This window comes from Pleurodeles waltl, chromosome 10 (assembly GCF_031143425.1).
Source record: "Pleurodeles waltl isolate 20211129_DDA chromosome 10, aPleWal1.hap1.20221129, whole genome shotgun sequence".
Lineage (NCBI taxonomy): Eukaryota > Metazoa > Chordata > Amphibia > Caudata > Salamandridae > Pleurodeles > Pleurodeles waltl.
Window position 1 is genome coordinate 1,011,667,959 of NC_090449.1, and position 15,949 is coordinate 1,011,683,907.

General features: G+C 42.1%; 1 protein-coding gene across 2 annotated transcripts in view; it reads right to left on the minus strand.

Moving 5' to 3' along the window:
- The window catches only part of DNAJC13 (DnaJ heat shock protein family (Hsp40) member C13), an 876,382-nt gene that overhangs the window by 521,294 nt on the left and 339,139 nt on the right, over positions 1-15,949 (minus strand). The window contains exon 21 of one of the 2 annotated variants that reach the window (XM_069211910.1): positions 8,539-8,556. The exons of the other annotated variant lie outside the window; for it this stretch is intronic. Within the exon in view, the coding sequence (XP_069068011.1) occupies positions 8,539-8,556 (18 nt within the window). The remainder of the gene's footprint in view (positions 1-8,538; positions 8,557-15,949) is intronic. 2 annotated transcript variants of the gene reach the window in all.

Here is a 15,949-nt window from a genome sequence, read left to right on the forward strand (position 1 = left end):
AATAGTCTCCGATATTAATCAACCAATCAGGGTTCTGATTCAGCACAACTACTCACCCCTTGGTGGTCTCAAAGTGCTGAGAGGATATGGAGAGTGGGAGGGCTGAGCCTTCATAGGAACTCTAGTGCACAAAAACGTACACTGCACATCCTTGCAGTGGCAAAAAGATATAGCCAGGGCTCCTTCAGTTGCTGGAAGACGCCCTGCATCACCTCCAGGTTTAATTGCCATTTGTGATCTGCTAGACTTTGGCAACGAGTTGGTTCAACCTGGCTTTTTAAGATCCCACCCAGCAGTTCTCGACCAGAGAAATGTCCTGGAGGGTCAGTCACTACCATAGGAGCAGTTATAAGTGAGATAACGAGAGGAGTCTGCCACTAGCCCAATCATGGTCTAGAAGTCTCCTCCAAAACCTGGATGGAATTGGTGCTACACCAACTGGGACTTACGATTACACTGTAGAACCCACATGTGCGTTCTAGCGAGGTTGACTAGCAGGAAGACAATAGTCCCAGCAGTCCCAAAGTCATCCACAAGTAAATCGAGTACAGAGGCTAAAACATCAGGATCGTAGTTCAAATGTCCTGGACTCCCTTACTGGGGGAAAGCATGAAACGGCACCATAGACATGACAGCTCCAATTAATAGGAACATTTGTGGGAATTTGGCACATTGATAGTAAACCCAAACGATGTTATCCGTAGGCTGATGGTCTATAACTGCCTCTAGTAGCCACTCATCGAGGCAGGGGAAGCCCAGCATACTAGACCTCTGAAGATGCGCTGCGACCATCACCATCACTTTCATGAACACCTGAGAGGCACTGATAAGGCTGAAGAGGAGTATGGCAAACCAAGTAATTCTGGCCTACCATGAACCGCAGATACCGACCGAGGACATGCAGGATGGGACTATGGAAATAAGCGTCCTGCAGATCTTACGCTACCATCTGGTCTCCAGGATCCAGGACAGACAAGACCTGGGTCAGAGTAAGCAAAATGAATTTGTTTTGTTCCCAGCAAGGTGCTCAGAAGGCAGAGATCTAAAACAGGATGTAGGCTTCTGTCCTTCAACACAAAGAAGCAGCAGGAGTAACACCCAGTTCTTACTCTCAATACCAGAACCCTCTCTGCGGCTACTTTGGTCAAATGGCCTGCATTTCCTGCTGTTCAATAGATATGTGGTCTTCACCCAGCCGTACAGATGGGGTAGAATGAGCAGCAGGGTAGAAAGAAAGGAAAGTGAGTAGTATGTTAGATTATTTGGCGGACACATGCATTCAAAGTGATGTCTTGTCACTTTTGCAGGAAATACCTGATCCAGCCTCCTAAAGTGTTGGTGTATTGCCAAAAGGACTCACTAAAGTAGTTTTGCAGTTAAGGATCAGCGGAGGGAAGTGGGGTTGGGGTGGACTGAGCTTTATATTGTTCATGATGCACTAAATATTCTTTCAAAGAGCTGCAGCCTATGCAAGATATGGATGCAAAGGCTTTTTGCTGGTGTTTAACACCAATGACTTTGAAAACCCCAGGTATACCCCTAATGTGGGCAGAACCCCTAGGGAAGTGCTTGGTAGGGGCAGAAAGTCCCAAGGAGCATGCTGTGGCACAACTTTCTTTAAAGCATCCAAGGCAGAGTCCTCTTTCTTACAGAAGAGGCAAAAGCCATCAAATGGAATGTCCATCAAGGACGCCTCGACATCCACTTAAAAGCCTGTAGACCTCATCCAGGCATGGAAGAAAAGCACCACACTTGTGCCCATTGCTCGACCAAAGCAATCAGTTGTGCCCAGACCAAACCGAATATAAAGTGTTGCGCTTATCAGTCATCATGGATTGTAGAGGGAGAGCAGTCAAGAGTCTGGAGAGGTTTGTGGACCACTGGTCTCCTGTAGTTCTGCACACCAACTGCCCTACTCATTCATGGGTGAAAATCATACACTTCATCATAGTTATTAATTCTCAAAATCAAAACCAAAGAGCTGATGAAAAGTCAGAGTTCTATCATGTGATAAAGGCAATGTGTCAGAGTTAGAACAGTTGGCAACAGGCTGTACTCTGGTGGCATCAGAACGTATCAGTGGTTGAGGTATGTTCAGACCCAGAAGCCACTATGGTGGTGGATCATCTTCCAGAGCCGTCGGCACTGGCATCCATGATCCTCCCTGTGGCACCGTGAGTGGTGTTGGCATTGAAGCCGGGGCAGAACCCAAAGGTTCAAGAGGCTCAGTGAGCATCAAGGACGAACCTGCCAACATGAGCTCAACTCTGTGGATTTTTGGGTGTGAACATGTGCCAGGGAGAGCCAGAAAAATGTCAAATAGTCTCCCTGATGCCCTTGATCTGCTGCAACATTGACAATGGACCCAGAAATTTGTGCTGCATCGGAGACCAGACTCATCAGGAGATCGAGAGTGAGATACATTAGTATGCTGACATACTTTCAGCCTCTCTGGAGAATGGCAGGAAGAGGTCAATTCAAGCTTGAACATTTTGTGCTTCTTCTTCAACTTACCCTAAGACATCAACCATGACAAAAATGTGCCATAGGAACAAATTCATGAGCAGGAACGGGACCTTCTTTTGAACTCAGACAGATAACAGGGCGGAGTCTTCAGATGTAGGGAAATTGCAAAGGTGGGTAAAACTACTGAGAGGGCATACTTTCCTGGGCAAACCAGACCTGCCCTAGTCAGGATCTGCATGAAGAATCGATGCTGATCTTGTATGAAATACATTTTCACTCTACCTGTTATGTATTTTTTGAATTATGCATTGATTTTCTGGCAGTTTGCATAAAAGGATGCTTTATTCAATGTGCTTCTAACAATGGTGACTGACTTTAATTAGAATGTGTATGTTTTGTTTGCTCTTCTTTTCGCCCTTCTTGAATTACTTAATAAAAATATGGGTGATGGCGAAGGTCATGAGATTTATGAGATTCTGTGGCTACCGCATTTATAGCATCATTTTGGATTTAAACCATTTGCCACATAATTAGTCACATAATGTGCCAATTCCACCAAAAATAAGGTTTGTAGCTCATATGCATAAAAATAAAGCTTCCATAGAAAGTACTGTACAATTTGCATGCAAAATGTATAAACAGGTGTGTCAAATCTAATGTATCACTAATTGTCACTGAACAATTATGGTGTGTGGAGGAGCCATGGCTTGTGGAAGGCAGAGCCTCAAACAAGCCATGATGGATCTCATCTCCAGCCCCAACATGGGTAATAATCACTTTGCTGAACGGCTGGAAAGTCTAAACATTAAAAATGTCACTACGTTTTAGCCATTTATTTACATTTACCGTTTATCTGTATTTTTCAAAAATAATATGGCGTAAAGGGACTTTCAGATGAGTATATCTGTGAGTTTCAAAGACTAAAAATTCCTAACAACATTCGAATATTTTTTTTTACATTGCAATGGGTAATTTAACTATAAAAATCCCACAGTTTGAATCTTATCTAGATGTGATACCTGATCTTTTAGGCAAAGGATTACATGCTAGATTTCATTTTGGGTCTTTGCCCCTGAAGTCTCCGACGAGTGGTTGGGGACAAATTGTTACCCCCGAAATATGCCCTTTGTGTGGTGGTGCCCCAGAAACAGTCAAACATTTTATGTTTTTTTGCCCTGCTTATTCATCCCCAAGGTCTAAATAGATTTGTAAGATTTGTCGGGAAATGGGGATGAACAAATGTGCGATAGCATTGAGGATTTTAAAAAGTCATGGGTCTAGCGCATTAATTATTGCTGTTACTAAGTTTTTAGTAGCAGCATGGCACATACGCAACATGTTTTGTAAGTAGGGAGTGACGTGGTTGATTTATGAGTTTTAATTGGGCAATGGAGTCTTAAAGTGGATTTGCTATTTAATTGTTTTAACTTAGGAATGGATATGTTTTATATGTTTATATATCATGATTATTTATTATTGTGTTGCTTTGATGGCCTGTTGACCGAATAAAGCTTTGTTGATTGAAACTATAAAATGTTTTACGGTAATCTAAAATGCGGAATTGATAAGATATCACATTAGTAATTTTATAAAGTTTGATTCAATTATTACACATTCTACAAAAGCACTTGGAGTTATATAGGGACCTGTAATTAAACCAAAAATGATTTTATAGAATTCGTATTTTATGAACTGCTACAGAAATTGGCATTTTAATGGATAAAATAGTAATCAGTTTTTTTGATTAGTTTAAGAAATGGCTATTTAAAATGCCTCAACATTTTAGAAGATTGCTGCAATTTTAATGTGTAATTAAGAACTTAATTTCTAATTTAAAACTGCACAATGTTACTTTTTAATCTCGCTATTTAAACCTGATTATAGCTCTGAACATCGAAGAGGCATCAAAACATTATTTAATCAAAATACTCCTAGACCTTGCCATAAATTCTGGTTGTTTGTGTTTTTCGAGCTCTAATTGGGGAGTCTGGAAGCACTCTGACATAATGACAATTAAGGGTGACCTACTGGGAATAACACACTTTAATCATAACACTTTGATGGTCACCAAAAAAAAAAAAATTCAACCCAGGTTACGTTAACCTTTAGAGAACTGGAATGCTTGTCGTTAAATAAGATAACGTTTGGAAGTCTTTGAGAAACAAGTTGGGCAAGAAGTAACAGTCTAATGTCAGAGTACTACACAAATTAACTGATTTTATACCTGTGAACTGTGAGCAACCGTCCTTGATATTTTGGGTAATGTAGCCTATCAGTCCCAGTCTTTTCTTAACAACTATTTTTAAAGTTTTAATTAGTAAAGCAATACTGTGGCAATAGCTAGGTTATACATCAAGGTATATTTCTTCACATAATACATTCAGAAAAATAAACATAAGCAAATACATTATTTACTCATAGAAGTATTACTGAACAACACTGAGACAACAATTAACTTCATTGGAGGAGGTCAAAGTCTAGCAATCATATTTCTCTCAACATAAAACAGCATAAGCACGAAATGAAATCGCTAATCTCTGAAACTTTCAGAATTGTACGTAGTAAGCCTTAATAGCAAGCCTTTTAAGATATTTACATCTCCTTGGCTGCCAGCCAGATGACAGTGGCAGTGGCTCACAGTCTATATTATCCAGCATCTGCTGGAAGTGGGGACTAGGTGGCAAAGTGCTTGAATAGTCTGGTTCCTTCTTGCAAGAAAATACCAAAGCAGTCACCAAACATTTTAAATTGCTAATGCACTAAGGTTCAGCAGTGACCCCACACTACTAAATCTATATATAAATCCACTTACAACACTTGGTTTCGGTGTTATAATTCATGACGATGCAGACAATACCCAGATCACCATTAGTCCAAAAGGCAAAGTGGAATCAATTTAGCAGTTTAGCATGATGCAGTAGCCGCATGGATAAGACTGAACGCTTTCTAGCTAAATATCAATAGAGCAGAGAACATGGTGGTAGACGGATCCCCAAACAATTGGCCAGACACTTGTTTGCCTGCATGTATGCTTAGAACACCCATTTCTGTTGATTCAGTGCATAAATCTTTGCTTTATGTATTACTGCAATTTATCATTTAAGACACAAATAAGTTATCAGTCTGCATTTTGAATGTTAGAATCTCAAGGGTAATTCTACTTCAGTCCCACAAGATTGTACTCAAACCTTTCTCTAGGCAGTGATCACTTCAGGGGTGGACTATGGTAATTATCTTGCCATAGTGCTTTTAGATTTACCCTCAAATAATGCTGTAGACTATTAAAAGTGCAGTCACTAGATTGATCCTTAGCCTCCAATGACTTGACACTGAATCTCACTGTCTTCCTGAATAGCTCAGGCTCTCTATTTTGAAACAGCATGCTAATACTTATGTATTTGTCAAAGAGTGGTCTGATGAAAAGGGCCGGTCTTCCTTTAGAAAACGTTCATAAATATGATATGTACCAGCACATTCATTCTGCTATGCAAACCTCCTGAGTCAGAAACCAAGAGCAGCCAACCAAGTTATCACAAATCATGCTGCCAAGGCACAGAATCAACTGTCACCAGCTATAAGCAAACATGCCAATTGTTTTACATTTAGGAAAATACTTAGGACATGGCTTTTTACTTGCCCACTTGACTAATGAATTTAAAGTACTCTAGTGCTCAGTTTCACTTGTATGTGGCACATCCTTTGTAACCTACCATTAATGATGGGATGCATCAAGCAGTTGTCATACATTAGACAAACCCTCTACATAATAACAACTTTCCAATTCGGTTTCCAACAACAGGAGTCATATTTTGCACTGTCAATATATTACTTATTTTCACTCACCAAATTGCTAAAGTAGAGCAGTTCAACTCCAATCAGTCGTAAGGCAGTACGCTAGTGGAAGCTGTAAGAACAACTGCTCTATGATGCACATCAGTGACTAAAAGTGCTGCTTTCGTCTATGTCTCCTAGTAGAACCACCAACTGATCAAGAGGGGGTTGAATGGATGTGATGTACTTGACTTAACCAAGAATCTTGTTCCATAATTTCCTATTACTTTTCGGGGCTACCCCATGAATAGAATTAAGCTATTAGGAATCTCTCCAAGAACGTCCATGCAAGACTCACAGCCCTACTAGAGTAATATACAAAAGAAAGCATATATTATAAGTATTTTCTTTATATGAAGAGAATATGGAGGATGTTGCTGGCCTGATCAAAATATTATCAGTGATATACAAACCAACATATATGAATGGATTATCTGGAAAAAACAGCAATGTATTACTTTATACAACCACCACAGATCACCCTTTTTGTGTCACTGGTTAGAACAAAGGCAATTCTTAGTATTGAAGCAATGTAGGAAGGTGAAACAAGGAGGTTATCCGAAACACTTATTTTGTAATAAAAACATATTCTTAAATAAAAAAACGTTTCCTCCAGTTGTAAGAAAATAACCATCAATTGCTGAAAAATTGCAGAACCCCACCAAAAAACTAATGGCAGAGCTAAATTATTCTGTTTCCCTTTGAAAATAGGCTTCACCTACCGGCAAACAGTGTACACTGACCATATCAACTAAGAATCAGGGACAGGGTAGCTGAATGGAAAAAAAAAAAAAACTTGGACCACTGAAGGAAGATTCATTTTGTGGCTTTGAAGGTATGAAAAAAGTCAAAAATGTAACTGAATGAATAGGTAATACTGATGCCTATAAAAACATGATGTTTCAGTAACAGTGCATGAGTGATACCTTCAGTGATACCAGAGACAGTTAACGGAAATGTACGATTAAAGAAGATGCTGGTTCCTTACACCGGTACTTTTTAATAAGACAGGAAAACCTAGAAGGAATTCCGTTATACAAAGATTGGGTGTTAAAAAGTTGCCTGGTGTACACTCTTGATGAAACAAATCAGGAGCAGGATCTTCTTCTTAATCAACACTAACGTCCTTTAATATATTATAGCAGGCTTCCGACAATATCAATGCACTAGTGTAATTTACAGCCCTCTGAACACAAACATATTTTCTCTACCTCCCTCCCAACACTATTCAGCCATCTATCAAAGCCTGGTAATAGGAGCAGCTTAGTTTTTTCTTTATCTTTGGAGACACATGCACCATTTTATGAGCATCAAAAAGATACATTCTAGATATACAGATAGAGGAATCTAATTTGCCAGACCTTGTGCCAACCTCTAAAATAGTTATATTTGTGATTAATTTTAAGTTGGAAATGTGCCATTACTTTTTTTTTGTTTAAATACATGCAGTCATGCAAACATTATTTAATGTTCTGAACACATTATATAAACCAAATATTAATATTTTTCAGAGTGCTTTTTAGTACAATACAAACCGAAGTAAAATAATCTAACAAATGTTGAGAAATACAGTGTCTCAACATATCACTTGGGACGTTTCATGAAGCAATGTGACTTTGCTGCCTGAAACTTTTGGTTAAAAAAAAAACATAATCATTGTTCTAGAGTTCACTTTAAACTATGTATCGCGAGAATGAAAAAAATATCTGCACGCTATCATTTCACACAAAAAATGCTTAAAGAAGCAGTACTGCATATTTATATCAAAGTATAGTATCCAATTAAGCAATTTATTCTTTTAATTACATTTTGCCTTGTTTATCTTTAGTTCAGCAGATCTCAGTAATTTGTGTTTCCTTAACTTAAAACATAAAATTTCAAAAATTGAACTTTTTAAGCTCCTATTGTGCTCTAAAAGCCAAATACCCTACCCTTTTCAGTACAGGAATCTAGGGTTTGATTGCTTAAAGAGGTAATGAGATGCAGAATTCAAGACAGAAAATATCAATAACAGTTACATACAAAGGGCTGCAGGTGCCATTATTCCCTACATCTAAAGGTTTATTTACAGGCAGTACTGCCGCTTTAATACATTATTGTCATTTATTTGTAACTATATTTAAAAGCTTATTTTATCAGTAGACCAGTGATAAGCATAAATACAACCCAGTCTAAGGTGAATGGCCAGAATTATACCACAGAGCAGGCAGCAGGCATAGAAATAACAAGGATTTCACTCACCATATTGCTTCTGTCCTGCTAGTGAATTGTAAAGAATAAATAAAACAAACAAAAAATACAATTATTTTAAGAAGACAAAGTGGATTAAAGGAAGCTTCACTATTTTCACAGCAAGAGTTGCCATGGAACAAATTTCTAAGACTTGGAAGGCAACATTTTCTAGTAAATTTCGTTTAATAAAAGATAAGTGTTCTCATAATTCCAGTGTTCATATCCGACTTGCCTCCTTCACATTGTTATGTGAATCACTTATACATGTTCACAATTTAAAAAAAAAAAAAAAAACACACATTGGTTATGACTAGTTTTCCGGTACAAAAAGCAACTTGCATCCTATCTCTTTGGTGAGGTAAAAACAGATATTGTAAAAAAAAAAAAAAATGTTTTTTTAATTAGACACTATCAACCTTTCAGCAAGCAACACAGGCTGTTTCATACACTAAAAGTTCAGAAGGATGCAATCAATGAACCACCCGAGAAGCATCCTGAATCAGTTACCTTACCTCTCACAAGCATTCAACAAAAGTCCCTAGAAGTGACTTCTATTTGGAAACTTGTTTTTTTACCTTTAATAGTGGTGCAATATTTCATTTAAATTATAAACTTCCCTAAACTGCATTGCTACAGAGCACTTGTTCTTTCTGCTATCAGCTACTCTTGAACACTTCACTAAAACATCCGAGGGAGCTTTTGTGTGTTTTGACTAAAATATGTATTTAAGAACAAGCTACTTACCTTCAGTAATGCCTTATCCAGTAGAGACAATTTCTAGTAACAGATTCCTTACCTTAGACATACCCCCAGACATCACTCTAGATCTGGAGATTTTTCTTGAGCCGTACTCCTGAGCGCGGGTAGATGGCGTTGATCGGCTCTGTGCCAGACATCCACGTCAGAAATGAAAATGAAGGTCTTATATAGGCACCACACCAGCACAATGATGACAGTGATCATCCCTTTCTGTAAAAAGGACACCCTAGTGCAAAGCACCACTGTCAGGATAGATGGCAAGGTGGGGCAGCTTGGCTTAGATGACAATGTCTGCACCTCACTCACTCTGCGGGCAGATGTAATGACCATAAGGAAGGCTGTTTTCAAAGTGAGAAGCCTGAGAGGACGAATGTGGTAAGGCCCCAAAGGAGCACACGTCAGAAATGTCAAAACCAAATTCAAATCTCATGGGAGCATAATAAATGGAGATGGAGAAAACATATGTGTAAGGCCTTTAAGGAACCTACCTATAATAGGAGACTTAGGGTCTGATTTAGATGTAGGTGGAGGGGAATACTCCATCACAAACGAGACAGATATCCCATCTGCCATATTACGATCCCATTGTATCCAATAGGGATCGTAATATAGTGGATTGAATATTTGTCACGTTTGTGATGGAGTATTCCCTCCGCAGACATCTAAAATCAGGCCTTTAAACAAGGAAGGTTGATCAGGAAACCTTAAAAAAAAAACAGCAATAGCAGAAAAATAACTTTTGACAGTGCCCATAGTAGAGTCTTGCTGGGACAGAGAAAGGGTAAACAACAGGCCCTCCGAAAGAGGGTCAACAGAATTGTATGTGCACCATGCCACAAATTTTCTCCAACGACAGGCGCATACCGTTTTGGTGAAATGAAACCTGGCTGCCAAGATCACATTACAGACTTCAAGTGGGGAAAGGTCAAAGGTTGTCAAGTGTCACCTTCAATTGCCAGGTAAATAGGCGTAGAGTGGACAGGTTCAGGTGCACAACCCTTCCTTGATGCTGCAACAGAAGATCCTCCCGAGGGGGCAGTGTGATCAGAGGATCGATGGCCATGCTCAGTAACTTGGGATACCAGACTATCCGTGCCCAGTCCGGAGCCACAAGGATTACTTATGCATGGTGTTTCTTGATCTTCTTGAAAACTCTGGGCAGAAAGGCGTACAGGAGGCCTGAGTTCCACTCGAGACAAAAAGCATCTCAGAGTGATTCCCACCTTGGAAACTCAAACGTGCAATACTGCAGACATTGCACGTTCTATGCGGAGGTGAACAGATCTAACCGCTGCTCTCCCCACTGCTGAAGAGACCTTGTGGCAAGTTCGGATGGAAACTCTATTCATAATCGACTGAGCACTGTCAGCCGAGTTTGTCTGCACTGGTGTTCAGAGAGCCCACCAAATGCTGAACCACTAGGGATATGCCCTGATCATCCAGGCATGTCCAAAGGCGCAGAGCCTCCTGATAAAGGGTCCACAACACCAACCCACCCTGCTTGTTGCATTACCACATGATAATAGCGTTGTCCGTGAACACCTGCAACATCTTCCCCTTGACAGAGGGAAAACATGCTTTCAATGCTAGCAGGACCGCCCAGAGCACCAACAGGATGATGTGGACTTGGGACTCCACCGGAAACCAGATGCTTCTCATCTTTGCCTTTCCTAGATGGCAAACCCAATCCCAGGAGTGACACATCTGTCAATGTCAGATCTGGATGGGGAAGGGAAAGGGATCTGCCTCTGACCCAATTGGGGTTCATTGGCCACCACTGCGGATCTTACACAGTTCCCTTTGAGATCTGGACCATGTTGGAGAGATTTCTCCAATGCTGCCCCCACATGGAACTTCAGGTCCCACTGCAGAGCCCATATATGCCATCTGGCATGTGTCACTAGCAGGATGCAGGAGGCCATGAGGACTCACTGCCTCAGAATCATTCTCACTGAAATCCAAGATAGAGGCTGGAACAACAGTATCATAGTCTGAATATCCTGGACTCCCCGCTCAGGAAGATAAGGCCGAAACTGCACTGTGTCCAGAACAGCTCGGATGAAAGGGAGAGTCTGAGAGGGAGTCATGTGTGACTTCGGAACGTTTATAGTGAACCCCAGCAAAGGCAGGAGGTCCGTCTTAGTCTGGAGGTGGGAGACAACAGCCTGGGGCGAGATGGCCTTTAACAGCAAGTCGTCGAGATAGAGGTAGAATTAAATCCCTGATCTGCGCAGATGAGCTGCAACCACCGCCATCACCTTGGTAAACAGCCGAAGGCACTGGTAAGGCCAAAGGGTAGCACGGTGAACAAAGTGCTCGTGGCCTACCGTGAACCGCAATTAAAGTAAGCGGGCAGGCCGGACGGGGCTGTGGAAATAAGCGTCCTGCAAGTCCAACTGTACCATCCAGTCTTCTGGGTCCATGGCTGATAAAACCTGAGCCAGAATGAGCATTTTGAACTTCTTTGTGAGGAATAGATTGAGGGATCGAAGGTCTAGGATAGGGCGGAAGCCCTTGTCCTTTTTGGATACCAAAAAGTAGCGGGAATAGCAACCACAACCTACTTCTGGCATTGTGATCCTCTCTATTGCTCCCTTCACCAAGTGAGCCGTAACTTTCTCTCAGAAAACTGGCAAGTGATCCTTCATCATCCGATTGTAAGATAGTGGCCAGGATGGAGGGGCAGTCTTGAAGGGGAGGGAGAAGTCCCTTCAGACTATCTGCAAAACCCACCTGTTTGAAGTGCTGGATTGGCAGCAGAGCAGGTGATGGTGAATCCTACCTCCGATTGGTGCCTCGTGGGGAAGAGGTTTGGAGGCAGCTGCAAAGGAGGGGTGGGGGGACCTCCCCAGACCCTTAGCTCCCTGATCCACGAGGTCATTGGATCCCACGTACCTGGCCACAGAGAGGCTGGGTAGCATGAGCAGCACGGTGGCTAGTCAGGAATGGACGCGATTGGGTGTCTCTTCCATACCCAAGAAAGGGGCAAAAGGCAAACTGAGGTGGGCAGAGGAACACCGCAAGGCCCAAGATTTTGGTCATAGCACGGGAATCCTTGAAACACGAGCGCGGAGTCTGACTTGTCTCCGAAGAAACAAATGCCATCAAAAGCCATGTCCATCAGATTGGCTTGGATATCCCCTGAAAAGCCAGAAGTCCTCAACCATGTGTGGCACCTCAGGGCCACTGTCGACTAAACCGCTCTGTCCAGTGAGTCACTCGAGTCCTGTCCATATTGGATCGTGATATTTGCTGTGTCTCTCCCATCAGCAACTGCTTGAAAGGATACATCCTGGGCCTCCTCCGGGACCTGTAGCAGCACTTGCGCAACTGTATCCCACAGCATGTGCGAATAATGGCCCAAAAGACATACCCTGGGGAAGTGGAAGCTTGGATACCGTGATCTTGGAGGAGTGGGGAGGGTGTGAGGTGGGGTGCATCGGAAAGCTTGGGTCACCCAGAGAAGGCGATGGCAGCAGGCCATTGTCCTGTTCACAGGCGCACCTGTGCTGGTTTTGGAACAGACAACCAGTAGGACATCTGTAAGGGCTTCATTAAACAGGCGCAGGGGTTTGGAGGATGAAGCTCCAGGTCGATGCACCTCTGTCAGGAGGTTCAATCAATCAATTAGATATTTTAAAGCACACTAATCACCAATAGGGTCTCAAGGCGCTGAGGTTTGTCCTGACCGCCACCGAAGGCAACCCAAGATACAGTACTTCAGCTGTCCTTCACAGCACCATAGTATATTAAGCTCCCTCCTCTGTAGCCACAGAAGGGGGGAAAAAGCATGCTGGTACCTGGAGACCTATCCAGTCCACTGGCCTCACCCAAGACTGTATGCCAGTCCATAGGGTCTTGAAGCTGGTATTCTAAAGGGTCCAATGATCCCTCTCATTCCTCACTAAAACCTAGCCCCCTTAGGAAAGGGGCTCAAAATCCTAACATAGGAGGCATGGCTCCTGCCAGCGTTGGAGTCTGTGTTGGATGACGCCCTTCCGGCTCCGTGTAGGAGTTGACAATAAGAAAGGGTATGGTGCCGCTCAGGGGCACAGGCGGCACCGACGTCAGGACAGGCTCAGGGAAGGTCGAAATGGCAAGACCGATGCCGGTCTGGGCCCAAGCCTGGATCCAGGGGTGCCCCTTGGTGCCAAAACCACCGGCACAGAACCCAAAGCGGCCCCTTTGACTCTGTGTAATATTCAGAGTGAGCTATTCACCAGACTACAGACCCCGTTGTCTTGACCCAGAGTTATTTTGGGCCCCCCTGAGGACTTAATAGATATCTAGTCCCCTCTCCCACTCAGCACTATCAGATTTCTTCGGAGTCCTCATCTACAGTTAATGCCAATACTCTTGGGCACAGACTGTAGGGCCCCTCAATATTCCACTGTTAATAGAACTAGATGTATTGGCTTTTATATTGTACCTTATTTTACCATGCCATTCTTACTGTGTAAAATATAACCTGTGTGGGCATCATCAGCCAAGCATACACAGAGCAATATATTGATCGATTATGCATACTGTAAGTTCTATCGTTCGTACTGTACAATGTTTATGCCAATGGCAATAAAATACAAACAAGGTTCACTTAATTCTGGTCTTGATGGACACTGTTTCGAATATCTGTAGGTTTTACAGAATTCTGTGTACAACAAGGGCTCATAACTCATGATACATTTTGCAATTATCATTATACGATCTACGTTACACAGATAAAAGGGATTCATTTAATTTCTTAATCCCCGGATTCCTTCCTGATTGACTTGTATTTACCACAAAAAAGAGTTACTTAGCTTCAATAATGATTTTTCTGGTGGGTACTCTATCCACCTGCAGATTCCTAACCTGTTGAATTATCCCAAGCGTCAGACTGGACCTGGAAAACTTTAAAGCTCTCTGATGCCAGTTGGGTGCTCTGGATCCATGAGGTCACCAGAAGTCAGGGTCAAATAACTGGGTGAATATCTTCATTGAGACAAAGGCAGAAATCTTGCATTTAAACTATGTACCTGCGATTGATAAACTGCAGGGACAAATATACACTTGGATCAAGCTACCCATATCTCTCACAGGCAGGGTGGCTATTATTATAATTGTCATTCTACCCAGGCTCCTTTATCTATTTGTAAAAATACCCTTTCCTCTTATGCAATATTTCTTCGCAACACTCAGAAGCTTACTGATTAAATTGATTTGGGCCGGTATGGAGCCCCAGAATAGCTGGGACATCCTCTAATTATAATACGGGATGGGGGAATTGTAAGTCCAGGATCTCAACCACTACTTAGTGGTGCAGTGCTACCACGCTGGGCACTGGTACCACCCAGCCACCAAATTACCACATCGTAAGCCATAGACTGATTAGGCATAGGGCATGCCGCTAAAGGCTTGAAGCCAAGAGGCTTACTTACAGACCTGAGGGAATAAAAGCCATTGCAACATGTTTGGCTTGGAAAAAATCAAATTGACAGCTGGGCTTTCTGATTTTATATTCACTGGCATTCCCCCTTCCACACAACCCACTAATGCCAATCATGAAAGGGATATTGATACAGAAGACCATGGCACGAACGAATGTCCAGGAATTTGGGGATTTATATCACCAGAATAAGTTTGCTGTGCTAGAACAACTTGCACTGGTGAGGGACCCATCTCCGCTGGACTGCTTCCTTTACAAGAGACTATTGCACAAAGCCCAGGTGCACTTGCCACAGTATCTGGACGAACCTTCAGACTTCACTTCAATGACCCAGTTAATCAAATCTACAGATGCCACTAAAAGGGGTTTCCAAATTATTCACTGCTAGCTCCTCACTACAACTGTGCCACTCGGAGAGCTGCAGGATAGCCAGGGAAAGAGTCTTGGGAGGTGGAATCACTACGGAGCAATGGAAATACTGCTGTATGTATGAAAACCAAATTGGTGTCAATGAACCACAGGCACAGGCTTCTATATTTTAAATGTTTACATCGCATATATTTCACACTTGCAAAACGTGCCAGGATATTTCCCACTAGACCTAATCACTTCCACGGTGTCACCAGGAACATGCCGATTTCTACCACTTAGCATGGGCTTGCTCTGCCATACGTTTAGGCTGATGTCCTTGAGCTGGCCTCGGACATGGTAGTCTGTCATTTACAGCCATCGCCTGATTGTTCTGCTGGGGTATGTTAAAAGGTGCTCAATGGAGGTGCACAGACTTGCTTCAATAGCTATTTTCTTAAGGAAAACACAAATGAAAATGTGTTGGTGGGGGATAAAGTTCACATGCACCCCATGTAACCTTCAGAGTGACATTCACTGGACTACAGACCCTGTTGTCTTGACCCAGAGATATTTGGGGCCCCCTCAGGCCTTAATATGTATACACTGCTGAGGATATGATATGATATCTGCTACACATATAAGTGACAAAGCTGAGTGTTAAGTAACATTTTAAGACACACAACGCAGCACAGTGGTGTTCCCTGTTTATCGATTTTACAGTGCGCTATTGCATTCTGTGTAGCTACTCAATGTGCCTTCAGAGAATGGTCACTGTAAGACATACACGTTCACTTGGGTGTTAAAATAATAATAACTCTTGCAATCTCATTAGACTGGGAAGTATTCTTTTTTTTCCCCAAACTATCATCCATGATATGGTGTGCA